General features: G+C 39.3%; 1 protein-coding gene across 1 annotated transcript; it reads left to right on the forward strand.

Annotated features, from left to right (window-relative positions):
* The first annotated feature begins 5,603 nt into the window (after positions 1–5,603).
* LOC110799203 (receptor protein kinase TMK1) lies at positions 5,604–9,700 on the forward strand. Its single transcript, XM_022004422.2, has 2 exons — positions 5,604–8,304; positions 8,763–9,700. Exons 1-2 carry the CDS (start codon positions 5,970–5,972, stop codon positions 9,302–9,304), a joined length of 2,877 nt encoding a protein of 958 aa, XP_021860114.1. The 5' UTR covers positions 5,604–5,969; the 3' UTR covers positions 9,305–9,700.
* The last annotated feature ends 11,316 nt before the right edge of the window (positions 9,701–21,016 follow it).

Raw genomic sequence — 21,016 nt, forward strand, 5'->3', positions numbered from 1 at the left:
TTTTCATTGGGGCAATCACATTACAGTGATTACACTGATGTAGAATATGATTGGTAGACATAACAAAACAATTTTTGCAAAATCATAATGATAAACAAAAGTATCGAATTATGGACAGGTCAATCATAGGAAAGCCACATTGCAGTTGTTGAATTGTAAATGAAGCAGACTGTTTTTATGGATAATAAGGCTTTAAATTATCAAGAACTTGAACCGTTATACACTATAAATGCAACTGAAAACTATCTGGACGACATGTCATTAACTCTTTTTTTTTTTTTTTGATAATTCATTAACTCATTACTCCATTTCATTATTAATACGTACAAGGTTGTAAATATGGAGAGAGAAATTAGGAGAAAGAAGCTGCAGATTGTAGTGAGGTGCAAGATACTCTTTATATGGCAGTTGTTTACTGCAAATCTGCAATTTTAATTATACAACCAGTATGTACTCCGTGTCTCTAAGACAAGTTTTTCTCTCTATCTTGGAAACTTTGCTCCAAAATGATACTCGAATTCGTCTCATACTCGCATAGTACTATTTTATAAATTATAATATTCGTTAAAATATAGCCTTTTATAATTGTTCCGGCTGAGATTTAGAACAACGTTAGAGCTAGTCTGATCTTCCTCGGTTTATGTGTCGACTAAAGCCTGCACAATGAAAAGGGCTAGCTAGCCTCGGGAATGATTCGAGGATCCTCTTTCGATGCTTAAGTCAGTTAATATTGATCGCTCTCTAATAAATATTTATTAGAATAATTGAGATGATCACGTACCTTTTGCAATAAATGAGGGTCCGTAGATATAGACGGACGACCTATACATATAATAGAGTCTATGACCCGTAGGACTATGAATCATACCCTTAGAGATGACATGGCTTTACCCACCATATTAAGCTGACAAACTTAATATAGTCATTAGGCCAACTGAGCTTAGACTCCCTCCGTTTCTTTTTTTTCTTTACGTTTTTCTGTTTGGGTGTTTTAAAATGTTATTTACAATTTTTTTTTATATTATCACATAAATGTTTTAATATTCTATCAAAATTTGTGTCCAATGATTATTTTAACCAACTGGGTCATTTAATCTTTCATATTTTTCCATTGGGGCATTATAATTTTCTCATTTTTCCAATATCAGAATTTTGATAAAAGTGAAAACATTATAAATAAACGTAATATGCCTTGTCAAAAAAAAAAAAGAAGAGAAATCTCAATATACATTAATTAGTCGTTAATAAACGTGTAAAAATCCAAACGTAAAGAACTAAAAAAACGGAAGGAGTATTTGATTTGACAAATAAAATTCTATCACACTACTATAATCTTTTACAAGAATAAATACGCATCAATCTATTTTCATGGAAAATGACTTGCTCATCCCCATTAAGTTATACCATGTGATCGACGTATGTAGGTATAACGACTAGACTACGATAATGTGATAATTACAAACTTACAATCATGATGAAATTCGTAATGTCATATTTATGGAAAGCTTATTCAACGTTGTCTAAACACACCATACAACTACAAGTATACCGATTAGCCAATTGACATACAAAGATAACCAACTTTTTAACAATATATGTTATCATAAAAATAGAGTCTTGATTTTTGGGCGGAAATGATTTATGTATTGCTAGCTATTTCTACATAGGTCGTAACATTATTACTTAATTTGACTTTAAAGGGGAAAAAAGAAATTCACTATTTTGGTGTAACATGTTTGATGTTAAACTAGTTTTTGGGCCCGGGCGATGCCCCGGGTTACTACATTAAAGACATTCACATTTACTTATATTTTCTTTTTGCATTGATACATGAACACATGTAATAGCTTAGTGGTAAAGACTTTTATCTTTAAACTCAAGGTCAAGGGTTCAAACCCTATGCAAACCATGTTTGATATTTTTTTTAATGTGTATGAAGATTACATTGAGCAAATCATCCATAAGAAGAGTGCCACGTGTCACATAAACTTTCTTTTAAACGCCTTTTAATATATAGTATAGATGTGGTATGTTAATAATGTCATTTATTAGTGATAGTTCTAGTAGGCCTAATCAAGTACAGCCCGACCCGAAAAATGATGGGTTTGGGCAAAATTTTCCACCTGATGTTAAAATTATAGATTGGCTTGAAAATGACCCAAAATCCGCTATTTGGCTTGTTTAACGGGTTTTTGGACACATAATTATGGCATGCTTGTTGGCTAGGCTCGACACACGGGATGAAAGTTTTCGTTCCTACAACCCGACCCAAGTAATTTTAAATAAGGTAAGTAACTAATTATGATTTGTATTGGATAAAGGTTATAGTTATAACACCTCAGGGTTATATTGGAAAACACCTCAAATTCATGCTTATCTTGTTGATCAATAAAAACAGTTTTGACTCAATTCTTATGGAAAAACTACCGATAAAAACCCGTTTCGACTCAATTCCTACGAAAAAAAACTACTAAGTTAACTTGAAATCATAAAAGCTCATGAAATGAGATTTTAAAAAGGCAAATTTGCCAAAAGGACCTTTTATAACTCAAATTTTGCAAGAAAGGACCTTATATAATTTTTTTTGTGAAAATACACCTTAAAGTAATTTTTTTTGCGAGAAAGGACCTAAGGAAAGTTTCTAGCATTGACTGAGCTTTTCCGGCCATTAACTTGCACGTGAGCAGCACGTGTGGCTTACGTTAGCTAAAGACAATGATTTTCCCGACTCTTGAATTTTCAAACTTGATTTTATTTCGGTTTTTTTTTTCAACTTTAGGTTTTAAAGCTTAGAATTTTGGAGGAAAATTGGGTGTGATAAGCAAAATAATGCCACACGTGCTTCTCACGTGCAAGTCAATGGCCGGAAAAGCTCAGTCAATGCCGGAAATTTACTTTTGGTTGTCTTTCGCAAAAAAAAATTACATTAACGTGTGATTTCACAAAAAATAAATTATATAAGGTCATTTCTCGCAAAAAAATTTACATTAAGGTGTTATTTCACAAAAAAAATTATGTAAGGTCATTTCTCGCAAAATTTGGGTTATAAAAGGTCCTTTTTAACAAATTTGCCTTTTAAAAATGCACTTCATTCCTGAAAATGAGATTGATTGGATCATAACACATGACATACCTATATATAGTTGGACTATTAAAATAACCCGATAAACTAACTCAACCAGAATGTGCAAAAAAGCCCCGTATCTGCCAAAAAAAATACTGAGTTCATAAATTGAAATTGGCTTATGCTTTTGCCATCACTATTGTTTTTTATTTATTTGATAACATGCCATCTCTAATTATAGGACACACAAATATGATACTTCGGATATATTCAATCAAAATTATACTCCCTCCATTTCTAAATGTTGTATCCATTTGGAATCTTGGGGGGTTTTTAAGAAAAATAGAATCTTGGTTTGTATGGATATAAGTGTAATGATTGGGTGTAAGAGAAATGATTGTGTGTAAGTGATTGGAATAAAAGAAGGAGAGAGAAAACAATGGAGATATTTATTATTATTACTAAAACAAATCAGATTTACTCAAAGGATTTATATACCGGAAAATTCGAACTAAAATATGAACAAAAAATCGACCCAGAAATTTCGAACAAAAATCAACAAAAAAAAAACAAGAAATTTCGAACAAAAGTCAACAACAAAAAAATATGAACAAAAAATCAACCCAGAAAATCAAGAAAAATCAACCCAGAAAATCAATTCGAACAAAAATCAAGAAAAATCAACCCAGAAAATCAAGAAAAATCAATCCAGAAAAATCAACATAACTCAACCCAGAAATTCGAACAAAAATATCAACAAAAAATCAAAAACTCAAGAACAAAAACCCAGAAAATTCGAAAACTCAAGAACAAAAACCCAGAAAATAATTCGAACATAAATATCAACAAAAAATCAAAAACCCAGAAAATTCAAAACCTCAAGAACAAAAACCCAGAAAAAATCGAAAATACAAGAACAAAAACCCAGAAAAATTCGAAAACTCAACCCAGAAAATTCGAAAAATCAACCCGGAAAATCAACAACAAAAACCCAATCTAAATCGAACAAAAAAAAATCAACAATTCGATCCCAGAAATTCAAGAATTCGAACCCAAAAAACAAGAACGCGAACCCAGAAATTCAAACCCAGAAATTCAAACCCAAAAAACCCAAAACTCGAACCCAAATTCGAACCTAAAAAATCAACAAAATAAAATAAAAATCAACAATTTTACCATGAATCCAAGATTTTGAAGATTTAGAGGTCAAATTCGACCATGAAAACTCTAGATCTAGAATTTTTATGGTCGAATTTCACCATCTAAAGCTTTAATATAGAGTTTTTTTTCCCGGAGATGGTGGTGGAGGCACAAAGGCGGCGGAGGTGTGGTGGTGGTGGTGAAGGCGGAGAGGTTTCGGGAGGAGAGATAGTGAAAAAATTGAGGGAGGAGATTGAGGTAGGAGAGAGAGTGAAAAAATTGAGGGAGGAGATTGAGGGAGGAGAATCGGAGATTGAGGGAGGAGAGAGAAAATGAAATCAGAAGAGGGAGGGGAGGGAGGGACGTGAAATCAGGAGGGAGAGAGAGAGTGAAAATATGAGGGAGGAGAGAGAGTGAAAGTGATGGGAAGGTAATATGAATTAAATAATTATTTTTGGGAAAATAAATTGATTAAATATTATGGGTGGGGAAAATTAGGTGGGAATATGGGTAGAATCTTTAGGTATTATGGTAATTAGATTGAAATGTAAGGGTATTTTAGGAAAAAATATATGTCCAAAAATAGAAAAGATTCTAAGTGGATACAACATTATGAAACGACTAAAAAGGAAACGGATACAACAAAAAGAAACGGAGGGAGTACAATATACATCATTCTGGTGCTTAGTACTCCGTATAAGATATAAATATGATTGATACTCTCCCATTCCCTTTTTCACTGTGAAAACTATATACTCCGTATTGATTCTTTTTCTTCCACATTTTTACCCCTTTCATTATACCAAGTTCCAATCGCACATTTTTACCCCTTTCATTATACCAAGTTCCAATCGCACTGATATTATACAAACTTTTATATAAGGCGGTCTTACACAAAAGACCACCTTGGTGTCCTATAAGTTAAGTAATGAAACCAATTAGTTAAGTACTAGAATCAATTAGTTAAGCAATGTAACCAATTAATTAAGCAATTAAAGTGGTCTTTTTGATAAGACGGTCTTACACAAAATTAAAGTTGCCGTATTGTATTATATTGTTAGAAAAGTTTTACTATAACACCTTCTATATATTATATAGTATATACTCATTCTCTTAAGCAAACCTAAGATTTTTTCTATCCCTTCGTCATCCATGTCCGACGACGATCACCATTCACCACAAGCCTATCCCACATACCAAAACCCCTTAATTACAAGGCACACATATATCCTAATGTCCATTTCTCAAATCATAAAAAAATCACTATCCAACAATCTGGTATTTACATACATACCTACTTACATATGTTTATTATTCTTAAAAATTTGGAGGGAAGCTGATATTTATTTATAGTTTTATACTTATCCATATTTGATTGGTTATATTTGTATAGGCCAAAGCAAAAGGTGACAATAATTTCAGGACCAAACACCAAAGGCTCCCCTACCAGACCATGTGCTGCCTTACCTGTTCTGTAGCTGAGTGCCTGAGATCAGCACAACTTTCCATAATCTTAACTTAACTAAAATCTAAACCCCAAAAATAAAAACCCAAAAACAGGTTATTTAATCTTTCTGCTACCTTACAGTTTGAGCTTCTTTCCAGTTCTTTGACAACCCATTTTCATTCATTCTTCCCTTTTCTTTTTCTCACCACCTTAAAAAGCCTGCTACACATTTTCTGAACCTTTCTTTTTTCTGGGATTTTTCTTTCTGGGTTTTTTTGGTTCCAAGAAAAGCTTCAAACTTTAATTAGCTAGAAGAACATGAGGAAGAAAAACAATGTTGGGTACTTATTTTTACCCATTTTATCACTTGGGCTGTGTTTATTTCTCTGTAATATTGCAGTTTCTCAGCCTTCAGATACTGAAAATGATGCTGCAGTTATGTTAGCTTTGAGAAAGAGCTTGAACAACCCACCCGAATCACTTGGATGGTCCGGCCCAGATCCCTGTAAATGGACCCATGTGAACTGTAACCAGGAAAACAAGGTGACCCGGATTCAAATTGGGCACCAGAACTTGGAAGGTAGTCTCCCTTCTAATCTTGCTTCATTAACTAATCTTGAAAGGCTAGAAGTTCAATGGAATAAACTTTCAGGTGATTTTCCTAGTTTAAGTGGGTTAAGTTCATTGGAAGTTATTATGATTAGTAATAATAATTTTAGTTCAATTCCTAGTGATTTGTTTAAAGGGTTGTCTGTACTTTTGTCTGTTGATCTTGATAACAACCCATTTAAGGGGTGGCAAATTCCTGAATCATTAAAAGATGCTTCAACACTTCAGAATTTTTCTGCTAATTCTGCTAATGTTATTGGGAAGATACCTGATTTTTTCGGGCCGGATTCATTCCCGGGTTTGGTGAATTTACATTTGAGCTTCAATAGTTTAGAAGGAGGGTTACCTGAAAGCTTTAGTGGGTTTCAAATTCAGTCATTGTGGTTGAATGGGCAGAAAAGTGTAAGCAAACTTAGTGGGAGAATTGATGTGATTCAGAACATGACTTCTTTAAAGGAAGTCTGGTTGCATCAGAATGCATTTTCTGGTCCATTGCCTGATTTTTCCGGGTTGAACGAACTTCAGGTGTTGAGCCTTAGGGATAATAAGTTTACTGGAGTTGTCCCGGCGTCTTTGATGAGTTTAGAGTCTTTAGCTGTTGTGAATTTGACCAATAACTTGTTTCAAGGGCCAATGCCGGTGTTTAAGAGCTCGGTTGCTGTGGATTCGACTGAGAATTTGAACAGTTTTTGCTTGCCTAAGCCTGGTGATTGCAGTCCACAAGTGAATACTTTGCTTTCTGTTGCGAAAGCCATGGATTATCCAGCAAGACTTGCTCAGTACTGGAAGGGGAATAACCCTTGTAGTGATTGGTTTGGTATCACTTGTAGTAATGGTAATATTACTACTGTTAATCTGGAGAAAATGAATCTTAATGGAACTATTTCTCCTGATTTAGCATCCCTTAAATCATTACAAAGGCTTATTCTTGCGAATAATAATCTCACTGGTACTATCCCACAAGAGCTTACTACTCTTCCATCCCTTACTGAACTAGATGTGTCAAACAATCAGATTTATGGCAAAGTTCCATCCTTTAAAAAGAACCTGATTTTGCATACTGAGGGTAATCCTGACCTTGGGAAGGATGAGAGCAAGATTTCACATGGTCGAGGAACATCTTCTCCCTCGGGCACAGGCACAGCTGAGGAAAAGAATGATGGTTCAGGAAAAAGATCAAAACTTTCTACTGGTGTGATTGTAGCTATATCTGTTGTTGGAGCTGTTCTCTTTTTGCTTCTGTGTGGTGTATTGGGATTCTGTATTTTCAAAAAGAAGCAAAATAAGTTTAGGAGGGTACAAAGTCCGAATGCAATGGTGGTTCATCCTCGTCACTCTGGATCTGACAACGACAATCTTAAGATTACAGTTGCAGGATCAAGTGTCAGTACTGTTGGAGGGGTTAGTGAGAGCCACACTATTCCATCCAGTGAGACAGGTAGCATACAAATGGGTGATACTGCAAACATGTTTATTTCCATTCAAGTCCTAAAAAATGTGACGAATAATTTCAGTGAGGATAATATTTTGGGACAAGGAGGATTTGGGACAGTATATAAAGGCGAATTACATGATGGAACAAAGATTGCTGTAAAAAGAATGGAATCTGGGGTGATTGCAGGAAAAGGGTTGAATGAGTTTAAGGCTGAAATCGCAGTTTTGACAAAGGTACGTCATAGGCATTTGGTTTCACTTATTGGGTACTGTTTAGATGGCAATGAGAAGCTTCTGGTATACGAGTACATGCCTCAAGGAACATTGAGTAGGCATGTATTTAACTGGGCTGAGGAAGGGTTAAAGCCTCTTGAGTGGACTAGAAGGTTGAGCATTGCTTTGGATGTGGCTAGAGGTGTTGAATATCTTCATACTTTGGCTCATCAAAGCTTTATACATCGAGACCTAAAACCTTCTAATATCCTTCTTGGGGATGATATGAGAGCAAAAGTTGCTGATTTCGGTCTTGTACGTTTGGCTCCTGAAGGAAAGGCCTCAGTTGAAACTAGGATTGCTGGAACTTTTGGATACTTGGCACCAGAATATGCAGGTACCTTTTTTTTTCAGTTTCCATTAACATTTGTTTCATTTTGTGTTCTACTGAGTATGTATTTTCTTCTCATTTGTGGACTGAATAAACTTTGACATAACTGCAATAATCATGAGTAGAATAACAACAGCCTGTTTAATATATTGCTCTTTGCTGCGCGCCTTTCTGCTAACATCAACCCATCTTGCAACACTTTCCTATTAATCCCCCCCTTCCAGTTTAATGGTTTTAGGTGCATGATATGAGATACAGATCTGAGTCCCTGTCTAAGTAAAGGCCAATAAAGCTCAGTAAGGGAACAATAAGTCATGTTTCTCTGACTGTTACGAAATATATGACTTGTATCTGAATTACATAATCTGAAATATTCTAAGATATGTTGGCGTGCTATTGACTTTGATCTTTTCAAACTTGTGTTGGAAATAACCACTCTGTCATTGATCTGCATATTTTAACAGTAACTGGACGAGTTACCACTAAAGTCGATGTCTTCAGCTTTGGGGTAGTCCTAATGGAGTTGCTTACCGGAAGAAAAGCCTTAGACGAGACCCAGCCTGAAGAAAGCATGCACCTTGTGACATGGTTCAAACGTATGCACATCAACAAGGAGACATTCCGGAAGGCGATTGACCCCACTATCGACCTTGATGAAGAGACCTTAGCCAGCATCAGTACTGTTGCTGAGCTAGCAGGCCACTGTTGTGCGAGGGAGCCATATCAAAGACCAGACATGGGCCATGTGGTCAATGTATTATCTTCATTAGTAGAGCTATGGAAACCAACAGAAGCCAACTTTGATGATTGTTATGGTATAGATCTAGATATGTCTTTACCACAAGCCTTGAAGAGATGGAAGGCATCTGAAGGTACGAGTCAGGTGGAATCATCAGTATCAGCATCAGCATCAGCATCATCTTCCTTTGTTGAGAACACGCAAACTAGTATGGTTGCTCGGCCTTATGGGTTTGCTGATTCCTTTACTTCAGCAGACGGTAGATGAACTAGCGTGAAAATTGATGATGGTATATGATCAGGTTGAAGATTAACAGGTTCTGGTTTGTGTATTGTTGGTGTTCATTTCACTCTGACAACAACAGGAGTCAATGGTTTGGGAAAGCATTGCAAGATGTGTATTGTTTGTGTTGTCTTGGTGTTTTTTTTCCCCTTTCTCAGATGTATATGTAATAGGCTAATAGCCCTTTTGATTCTTCTTTGTGTTTTTCTTGTTAATTTGTTATCATTATTTCATCTTGGGATGAAGCTTTTAAGCATGTAACTCTTGATTCCCCTGGGGCGAGGCCGCGAGGGAGGGTAACAACCACGCAATTCCTCACACTCTCCTCCGCCGAGGAAGTCTGTCAAAAGTGGTAATGGATACAAGTAACTTTTACTGGCATTCATTAATTTGGTATTGATATTGATTAGTGTGGTATTAGTATATCATACTGCTACTAAGTAGGATAAATATAAGTCTTTTGCGTTATTGGTACTAACCTGCTCTTCGTTGGTACTTATAAAGAAGATTGTATTGTGTAACTTGTGTTCAATTTAGTTGCAAACCACTTGACATTTAAAAAACCTTCTCCTCTAGACGACCATCTAATCGAGAGAACATGAGTTCGTGCAAAATGTTACGGAGTATCGTAATTAGACAAATAAACTCGTAGGACTTACCTTCCGTATCAAAATACTTGTTCATTTTAACTTTAACTTTCATGATTGCCAACGTATACTTTTGACCATCACTAGTTATAATTATATTCTAGTCAAAATTATAAAAAATTGATATATTTTAAATATTCTAAAATCTTATATGTGACCAGTCACACCATCAACTTGATGGTGATGGTGTGCTTGTAAATAAGCTCAACACATTTAAAACCTATTAACAAAGGTTAATGACAGTTTTATTTTAGGGCATTTACTAGGGGTGAGTACGGATCAGATATCCGAATCCAAAAATTTAATATTTGTATCTGATCCGAAAAGTTTTATTCGAAAATTTTCGGATCGGGTATCCCTGATATCCGATATCCAACTGTGAGGGGGTCGAAAAAGCACGAGGCTAATGCGTGACCTCGTCCCTCGTGGGTGTGACGCTTCTTTTTGTCAAATCAAGTGTAATTGGATTTCCTGTGAGTTTACACCCAATTGACTAGTAATATAGGAGTCGCCATTCAGTTTTTAATGACAATGAGAAAAACTGACAAAACCCGGTTATCGTGACATAAAGGGAGTGCAATTATGTTTGACCACGACGGCCGTAGGTTCCCTTGTGATCCCTGGTGGTGGGGATCGCTCAACGTACACCCGCAGGGTAGAGATTGAGGGTTCGGGGGACTGTAACTACCGAGAGGAGTACTCGCTCTTCGATAACTCCAGAGGCAGGATATCCTTACTAGCTCAGCATAAACAATTGAAGGGACATGCGTTAACTATTAAACTAATCTGAGTCGATTTTAACAATATGCAACATATAATACTAGATCGAGCGCGATTATCTGATTTAGATTGTTTTAAGGGACCTAGCATGATAATCCAATTTCCCCAAAATATCATATTTATTAGGCGTGATCGAACAATCAGATTTAGTTAGTTTAACAGTTCATAAAAGGGCGAGGAAATCAATTAAATCATAGAAAAGGGACACATTACGACGCACCCTTGAGAGGTACGTCACGATTCTCAGAAAACTAACCACTTTGACTTTGCTATTTCTCCTTTTATTTAACGAATCTCAAATTATGGGACATGATACGTTCTGTTCGATTTATGGATCGATTGCGACAGAACACGTGATCAGTTTTGCAGCGTGAGGCTTAGGCTTAGGGGTTTAGAGTCAATACTCAGAAATAATAATTGTGTGTTGTGTGTCCTTTTTTCACGTCGAACTTAAGGCCCTATTTATAGAAAAGAGTTCGTGGAAAGATAGAATTGTAGAGCTCTAATCCACGAGGAATTAGGAAAGAATACGTACCAGGTATTTTCAGCGCCCAGAACCAGGCGTTGAGAATAGGATCTGGGCTGTTTTCTTAGTCAGATTCGGATTCCTAGAATCCGGAGTATTTGAAATTTAATTGAGTCTTTTAGTGCGTATTAACCTTGTGACGGGATGCGTCTGGGCCCGTTACGAACTCTAGGCTCGTTAGGATTTTAATTAATACGTGACTCTTATTTTCGAATCATATTAGGAATAGGATTCTCTCATAATCTCTATCTCATTTAGGATTTATGTTGGAGTGCAACACCTCATTCTGACAGGTTTCTATCTTTTATGACTTGCCACTTTTAACAACTACCCATTACGACAGCTACTATTTTTAGCAGGTTTCCATAAATAGCAGGTTTCGGGCGAAATGAAAAGGGGAATTGAGATTCGTTATTTTATAGGAGATGCGTTGTCAAGTGGAGATTTATGCTTTCATCATTGAACCTTCCCTTTCGGGAATGGGGACAAAAGTAGGTGTCTACAGTTAGCCCCCACTTTGACTGAGTCTTGGAGTAAGACGATGGTCAAAGTATTAGACGGAGTGCGTCGCACAAGCCATGGTGACCTGTTTTTGCGAGGGTCTCACGAGCCCCCGAGTGATAACATTTGACTTAAGGGTCATCACTTGAAGTGTCGACATATCCCTCACGTGTCATTGGGATTTGTCAACGGATAGTATAGAAACTTCCTCACTTTGTCATTGGAAGGATCTAAAGGTGCATAGAAACTCCCTCACTTTGTCATTGGGAGTAGCTACAGGTGTTTTCGAAATCAAAGCTATAAAGTGTAATTGGGCCTGGCCAAGCCCAATCACGAGGTAAAAAATGTTTTTAAAGATTCTCATTTTCAGGGTTAGCTAAACGAGAAAACCCCCTTGTTTTTATGGGACGTAAAACGAAGGAAAATCCAGCACATCGTTCTTTTTGGAAGAAACGGAAAACCATTCTTTTAAATTTTGGAAAAAAGGAAAACTACTCACATCGTTCTTTTTTGGAAAAACGGAAAACCAATCTTTGGAAAAAGGGAAAGCTACTCACATCGTTCTTTTTTGGAAAAACGGAAAACCAATCTTTGGAAAAAGGGAAAGCTACTCACATCGTTCTTTTTTGGAAAAAACGGAAAACCAATCTTTGGAAAAAGGGAAAGCTACTCACATCGTTCTTTTTTGGAAAAAACGGAAAACCAGAAAAAGTTATCGCTGCAGTGATTAAGGACCTGCGCAGTTAGTGACGCAGACCCCGCCGGCTAAAGATGGCGAGCCTGTCCGCTAAGGGTGAACACCCCGTCTGATAGAAGTGGACGAATCTGTTTTTGAAATTTGAAAATAAGGACCTACGCGGTTTTGTGACGTAGACCTCGCCGGCTAAAGATGGCGAACCTGTCCGCTAAGGGTGGACACCCCGTCCGATAGAAGTGGACGAATCTATTTTGAAATTTGTTTTGTGTTTATTTTTTGAAAATGAGGACCTACGTGGTTTGCGCTGTAGACCCGGCCGGCTGAAGATGGCGAGCCTGTTTCATTTTGAATTTAGAAAATTTTTATTTTTGGAACACTGAGGATCTGCGCGGCTAGTGACGCAGACCCCGCCCGCTGAGGGTGGGCGAACCCTGTCCGCTGAGGGTGGACGTCCCTGAATTCGTTTTTCGTTTCGGAATTCGCGTGGTTCGTGACGTGATCTTGCCAACTGAGATGAGCAAGTTTCCTATTTTTTCATCGTGATTTTTTTTTTTTGAGAATTTCTTTTGTTCATTCTTGCAAGAGCGAATTCTTTCGAGGGATGCTCGAATTTAGTTGTAACCTGAACGTGGGTTGACAACGGGTTCAGACGGACCTTTGTCTTGCGATCGTCTGCTTTCGTGGTTTTGAGCTAGTCTTTATGGCTCGATTTTTGCCACCACTTGGTCTTTGATCAGAGGACCATGTACAAGTGTCAATGACGACCCTTTTCTGAGGTCGAACCTGTTCTTTTGAGATCATCCAAACATGGGACGGCGTATAGCGTAGTCCGGGAATGTGATTTCGATTGCGCACTTTTTGTTGGAGTATACTTTCTGCGAGCCCCCAAGCACTTGGGTTTTGTTGGTCATTTTTCGCATACTTCATAACGTCTTTGAATCATGTTTGGGGTCGTGCTCGTATGTGCGAGCGACCTTTCATAGTGGTGTGCTATTTTGGCGAAGTCATGGGGTGCGACTTCAGTCTTCGGGCGACAAGGTTTAATATCATCCGGTTTAGCTTGGCCCGGATTAATCTTTTGACAAACAAACATTTTTTATTTGAGGAACCAACGACTTAACAACATTTTTTGATGTTTCGAAGAATGACCTTGATATTTCATATTTGTTTTGAAAAGTGTACATATATGTTCCTTGAGACAAGTCTAAGTTTCGACCAAGTTTTACCATTCATTTTTGCTATTTGGGAGCTTAAAGGTGCTTTTGGGCTTGATCTTAATTGCAATATGGCCTCGTGTCTAGCAACACGGTTTTAAGTCTTTTCCTGCTCCGCGTTTTGTGAAATCTGGGCCTGGGCTGCATTTTCGGCGCCCAAGGCTGGGCGTTAAATATTTCGGCGCCCAGCTTCGGGCGCTGAAAGTCCTTTCCTGGCGAATTTTGACTTTCAGATTTCTTAACGCGTTTCCGAATGGGATCAGGATGTCACTTGATGCGTTCAGCTATATATAGGGGCTAGATAAGTCCTTATTTTCCATCACTCTCAATTTCCTTTTTCTTTGTTGCGTTTTAGTTACTCCTTGCTTTCGTCATGTCGATTCCCACTTTCTCACTCCAACGGGCTGTTAGGCGTTGGCTACGGGCCCTTAATCCTACAGAAAAGGCTTTGTTGAAAGAATACCACTTAGAGGCACTTTTAGGCTTACAACAAATTAACATTGACTATAATTTTCTGCACGCAGCCCTAAGCTTTTGGGATTCCGATCATCATGTTTTTGTCTTTCGGGGCAACGAAATATGTCCTTTGCCAAATGAATTTGCTGCTATCCTTGGTTATCCTACTAATGCTACCCCTGCCACTCCTGGCACTATTGAAGAGAGTAAAACAACCATAGGGGCTTTCCTAGGACTAGATGCTAACATGCTTGCTGAAGTTGTTGTAGGTGATGAGGTTAATTTGGCAAAACTTGTAAAACACCACTTTAGGCCTAGTAAGAATATGACCGAACAGAAATTGAATATTCGAGCCCTTGTATTTTGCTTGTTGAATCATTATTTGCCATCGAATAACAATGGTGAATTCGGTGACATAAGGTTGATCCCGTTGATTAGCCAGATGGAAAGTTGCTATTCTATTATGCCGTTGGTGGTTGCCGAGACTTTGCTGAGTGCGGATGAGTTGAAGAAGGACGCCAAATCTGAATATTTTAAGGGAAGCCCCCTATTACTGCAGGTAATCGATTTTTTTTCTTTGCGCATGTATACGTTTTTTTTGCATATATATTTTTCATTTGTCCTGCCTTGGGGCTGAGTTTCAGCGCCCAGGGCTGGGCGCTAGAACTATCGGTGCCTGGTCCTGGGCGTTGAAACTGCGCCCCAGGAACCGTTTTCTTTTTATTTTTATTTTTTTTATCGTACCCGTTTTTTGCAGATTTGGCTCGTGGAACGGCTTAGGCTCTTGGAAGCTCCTGCCGATCCTAAACATTATCTCCCTATAGCCTTGGGTAACCGAAAATATTTGCACCGAGGCCAGGACGAGGCCGAATGGGCCTCCTTTTTTACTTATGGCATCTGTTCTATTAAGTGGGTGGTACCATGGTGGGGTTTGACTACAATGACGGGGGGTTCTGATGTATCGGTTTATGTTTCTTTGTTGGGGCTATCTCGGCCCACTTATATTTTCCCTTACCGAGTCATGCGTCAATACGGTTTAAGGCAGACTATCCCCTTTTCCGATACGGTACCACCTAAAGTAGCGGCCTTTTCACAAGCACGGGTTCAAGCGTGGGCTAAGTATTATGATGGTCTCCCGCGTTGGGCCGTAGCTACAAATGGCTTTGTGGGTCTTTCCGAAAACTACAAGTTGTGGATGAGTTCCGATGATAAAGCTATGAGGACCGAGGCTCGAAATGGGGAGCCGGCTGAGCTTTTGATACCTCGTATTCATGTTAAGTATGAGGGTCCTGATTCTGCCAAACCTCGTACCCATGGTATTAAGACTGTGAAAGCTCGTCCTGATCGAAAGCGAAAGGAAGTTCCTCCCCGTTCCAGTTCCAGGCCTAAAAAGTTGCCTAACATGAAGGGGCCTGCTGTTGTTAAAAGAAATGCAAGCTTTCGCGGAGATCGTCGCCGGAACAATGTATGGGTTAGGAAGGCTCAGCCGCCTGTAGAAACAGTGACTAGTCTAGTTGATGATAATAATCCTTCTCCCACCATTGTCTGTGCCCTTGATGCTGAGCGGGCTATAACTGAGAATGTTTCTGAAGCCTTGGCATCTTTGGAAGTTAGTGTCCAGGAACCGGTTCTTATGGAGATTGACATAGGGGCAGCGCAAAAGACTGTGGGGGTGGATCCTGCGAACATTGCCCTCTACAAGACTTTATTTGATGATCCGGAATAACTAGAGTAGTGTAGTTCTTGCTAGGGTGTAGGTGCCCTTTATTTATTTCAGTTGTGTTTGTTTTTTCATTTCTTAGCACTTTGTTTTCCTTCTTATTATTTTTCAATAAAGGCGTATTTTATTTTTCATTTTTTTGTTTCTCCTCTTTTTTATATTTTTATATGTCTAACACTTTTTGCACAATTTGTATATGTTTTTTTTTATTGGACCGAATCCTTGGTAAGGATTGCCTACGTATCTTGTCAGAATCAGGTCGCGAGTAGTTCTAGCTAGAATAAGTTCTAGGATGCCGGATTTTAATAGATATGCCCTGAGGTGGTAGCATATTACTTAATCGGTCAAATGAGTGAAGTATTATCATTATTTTCGCCTCGTCTACCGTTTTTGACGTAAGTATTATGTAAGAATGAAATTCGACTATTTGAAATTCGACTATTTTTGTATGGCTATATTTTTTGGTAAGCCTGTTTGGATACGTGTTGTACCCCCAAGTGTTCGTTATTTTTCCGTTATGTACGGATAAAATGACGAGCACTTCTAAAAATTAGGCAGGCAGAGAGTTTCAACGCCCAGGCTGGGGCGTCAAAGATTTCGGCGCCCAGCCCTGGGCGCTGAAAATGATTTGGGCGGTCGTTTGACGCTTTGCTTCACGTATTCTTGCATTTCTTTTTTCTCTTCTTTTTTTTCGTTTTAGTGCTTTGATTTTTGCTCGTATTTAAAATCAATTTGAGGCTATTTCGGAGGCTTTTTTGACTGTTAGCGTGAGATGCATTTTTGTCCGGATTATTTTTTTCTATCCGTGACTCGAAACGGCTTTGAAAATGGAGTTAGGGTGTGGAAGATATGAAGATCTTTGTGTAGGCTTTTGAGGTGGGTTGAGGTGCGTGTCGTTTTTGAAGGATATGGCGGGGTTACATTTTATTAATTCCCTTTTTAAGCAACATTTGCTTTTGTTTTGGATTTTGATTTCCTTCGATTTCTTTGGGTTGCATGGATTGACTTTTATGATGACACTGGTTGACCTTTATGTTTTGGGGATATGAAGGGGATGGTGCGGTTTATTTTGTGGGTTTCGGGAATTGGTTCCCATGGCACTATTTCAAGACCGAGTGGGCCTCGTTTGTTGGGCCTAGAGTGGGCCGCCTCTTTATTTTTGTATTTCGCAAGTACATTTGGTGCTTACTTTAGTGTTAGAATAAAATTTTTAGGAGAAATATTACGCCTTTATTAATTTGGAAAGTAAGGAAAACATACTGAAATAAAATTGACCTATATTCTAAGGGGTCTTAGGACCATCTAAAGTCTTTTTTTTTTTTTTACCAATCTAAAGAACTACTAGGCGCTTTTTACTACGGTGCTCTATGTGGCTTAAGCCTTGGGTTTAGTCTCGTAAAACTTTGGTCATTCACCGGTGCTCATCTTGAATTCTATTCCTTTTGCATTGACCCACTGATACGTCTTCACCCATCCGTTCTCGATCTCTTCTAGTGTTGATGCAGGAGCGATTAACCGGGTTGGATCGAAACCTTCATCTTGTAAAGCTAGGGTAGTCATCACAGTCTCGTCCTCCATAGGCCTCGATTCGTTAAACAATGTCCATAGAGCCTGGTCGTCCAATATTTCAGATGTTTTAGTGATGAATCATATTTATATAGGGTATTCTAGGCTCATTTAGGTTGCATTTCTAGGCATTCGTCTCATTTTGGTTGCATTTAGAGTCATAATTGCATAAGTCGTCGTTATTGTACTCTATTACGCTCCGTTTGTGTTTTCTTTGATATTTCAGGTGATTTTACAATCATTTGGGTGCTTTCGGAGTGTTTGGAGGTGGAACGAATGATCACCGGATGGTTTGAGTCGGAGACGAAGTGTTTGATCGGAGAATTGAGTTTTCCGGGGATGATTAACTCGATGTATCGCTTGTGCATAGCCTCGCAAGATCCCTCGTTGGCTCGCAAGATCCCTCGTTGGCTCGCAAGATCCCTCGTTGGCTCGCAAGATCCCTCGTTGGCTGGCAAGACATCTATCGTAGGCTCGCTACATTTGTCGTTGGCTCGCTACATCTATCGTCGTGCCTCATCGCTTCATGGTTGCTTGCTTCACTAGGCCAGCGAGGGATGGCTCGCTAGCTCCCTCGCTGCCTCGTTGCTCGTCGCCTTGGCCTGCTATGCATCTCACTAGGCCAGCGAGGGATGGCTCGCTAGCTCCCTCGCTGCCTCGTTGTTCGTCGCCTTGGCCTGCTATGCATCTCACTAGGCCAGCGAGGGATGGCTCGCTAGCTCCCTCGCTGCCTCGTTGCTCGTCGTCTTGTCTTGCTGCACTTCACTAGGCCAGCGAGGGATGGCTCGCTAGCTCCCTCGCTGCCTATAGCTTCGTCGCTTAGCTTGCTACACACACGCGCAGGGCAGCGAGGGATGGCTCGCTAGCTCCCTCGCTGCTCTACCTTCTTGCTAGTCGCCCATCATGATGCCAGCGAGGGATGGTGCGCGAGATCCCTCGCTTCCCATGCCTCGCCATCTATCTTCCCGTGTGCGCGGCTCGTGCTCGGGTTTGGCTGCCACATCATCGCTCCATCGACCAATCATCGACGACTTTTATTTTTTATTTTCATATTTATTTATTTATTTTATTTTAGAAAATAGGAGCATATAAATACTCAAGGGAACTAATTTATTTCCCTCATGTTATTATTTCCAGAGAATTCTTTTAAACGCTCAGTTTTATTTCTCTCTCTACACATTATTGAGCCCTAGTTCATTCCATTCAATTAATCAATATAGAGGTATTTTTCATAATTTCTTTTGCTTTAATTTATTATTATTGTTTTCGTTCCTTAGTTTAATTTTTCCTTTGATTATGAAATTCATGTTTATTATTTCTATCATGTTTATTAATTCAATTATGAGCGAGTAGTCGTACTCTAGGGCTAAGTAAGGGAAGTCATGTTTATACCATGATTATTATGCATAAAGTTTGTTAATTTATAGATTATTGCTTGAGTATTCCGATTGATTTGTTTTAATTGTTGATTCATGTTATCGGCCAGTTTCATGAATTGATTATCTAGCTAATAGGAATTAGAATCGAAAGATCGTATTTTTAGAGGCTTAGTGCAATCGGCAATTCTGATTATGTTAACGACCGTACTGCATATGTTGAATTGAAAGTGTTAAGACCCGACCGTAGGATTAACATGTACTTTAATTACTCGGCTTAGTTTATTCATTTATGGATTGATTTGTGTTCTTGGATTGGTATAAGCATGGTGAACCGAACAGACGCCCTAGACCTTTTAATTCATTGATAATTTCACATTTACATTATTGCTTTAGCTTCATTAGTTAATAATATCCAAAATCAACTTTCGTTATTGAAATAGTTCGTATAATTGGGCAAAAACTAATAGAACTTGTCTCCCTGTGGGATCGACCCGTATTTGCTAAGTATCTGCTAACAACAGACACCGTGCACTTGCGGTATCACTTTTTAATTCATCATTTAGTCTTGGTGAGGTGGGGTGCCTCATCCAAGGTGTGACAGTCATGGAAGATTTCAAATCCTGGTTTTAGCAAGCCATCCTGAACGAAGGGTTCAGGGAAATCACAGCATGAGTGTCATTCTCCTTCCCGAACGAACATTCCGTTAAGGGTTCTTTGATACGGGGGAAGGAGGGTGGTGTGTTTGGCCTTGTTAAGGCGTAGCCCAGACAGGCGGTCAGCAATATCTTCCTCCGTTGGTTCATAGATTAAGCCAAAGGGAGTAGATTTGTTGGGTAAAGGATGGAATGTGCATTCCTTCTTCCTTATGCCCAATGGGGTTCCAGGGAAATAACCTTGAGCTAACAGCATTCTAGGGATGAGTCGGGATGCGTGCGGGTCTAGGAATGCTGGATCATAGTCTTCGATGAACTGGATTGCTTCTTCAATTTGAAACCCGTAAAGGTCTTCTGCAGTTTAGGCCGTTCCAACCATAGTACAACTGACGTCGAGAGGAGGGGCGCGGATTTCTAGTATTACCCCGTTATGGTTAAGTTTAACCATTTGGCGCAAGGTAGAAGCCACACCTCCTAAGTCATGGAGCCAAGGTCGCCCCAAGAGGAGGTTGAAAGTGGGCTTGATGTCGATTATTTGAAACTCCGTGGTGCGTGCCACAGGCCCGGTTTGTATGGTAAGGTTGATTTTTCCCAACACAGGCCTTCGGGAGTTATCATAAGCTCGTACCCCTTGCGTGGAGGTTTGGAAGTCATCGTTTCCTAGCCCCAAGCAATGGGCGGTTCGCAATGGGCAAACATTAACCGCCGAACCGTTATCTACGAGCGCTAGGGGGATGTTTTGTCCTTTGCATCCAACTACTAGATAGAGGGCCTTATTGTGAGCACCCCCCTCTTTGGGCAAGTCTTTTTTAGTGAAAACTATGCCCTTTTCTCCGGCATCTCTCGTGACATGGCTAACCAATGAGTCAGGTGTGATGTCTGTAGGTACTGAGATGAGGTCGAGTGAGCGAATAAGCTTTTCGCGATGTTCCTTTGAAGTACACATGATATCCCAGATGGTAATTTCGGCTTTAGTTCTTTTTAGTTGTTTCAAGAGAGGATTTTCAATGACTTCGCGACGGTGGTGTGCCGTCCATTCTCAGGAGTTTGCCTAACTGGGATATCGTCCATAGGAGGTGGGCGAATATCCGGTTGGTATATTCTTCCGGATCGGGTGAGGTTGTCGACCTCGGGCTCCTGAGGGGTGGTGTTAATGAGAGCATACCCGGGCCAAGTTTCAGTAAAGAGGTCCTGGCCCGACACTTGAGATAGGTAAATATCTTCAGCCTCATCATCCCACACACCGCACACTTCTCTCTCAATTCGATCCACAGGGACCACGGCGAGTGGTGCACCTTGTGGTGTAATGTACACCGTAGGGTCAAAGTTCTCATTTTCTGGTTGGTCGAGAGAGATGTGACAAGAGCCGAGTGGGCTCTTGTTGTTGTTGGGTTTGCCAACGTTAGGGAGAGGTATCACTTCATCCTCTATCATGTCCTGGATTGTATTTTTTAGGTTCCAGCAGTTTTCAGTGTCATGTCCATTTCATTGATGGAATTTGCAATAAGTACCTTCGACCCAATATTTGCTCTTGACAGGAGGGTCACGGGTGGGGCCT

This window comes from Spinacia oleracea, chromosome 4, assembly GCF_020520425.1.
Source record: "Spinacia oleracea cultivar Varoflay chromosome 4, BTI_SOV_V1, whole genome shotgun sequence".
Classification (NCBI taxonomy): Eukaryota; Viridiplantae; Streptophyta; class Magnoliopsida; order Caryophyllales; family Amaranthaceae; genus Spinacia; species Spinacia oleracea.

Excerpts from the sequence above, each read along its gene's own strand:
- LOC110799203 (XM_022004422.2), top strand. The coding sequence starts at position 5,970 with ATGAGGAAGAAAAACAATGTTGGGTACTTATTTTTACCCATTTTATCA. Across the intron at positions 8,305-8,762 it reads CTTGGCACCAGAATATGCAG|TAACTGGACGAGTTACCACT; the intron begins GTACCTTTTTTT and ends ATATTTTAACAG.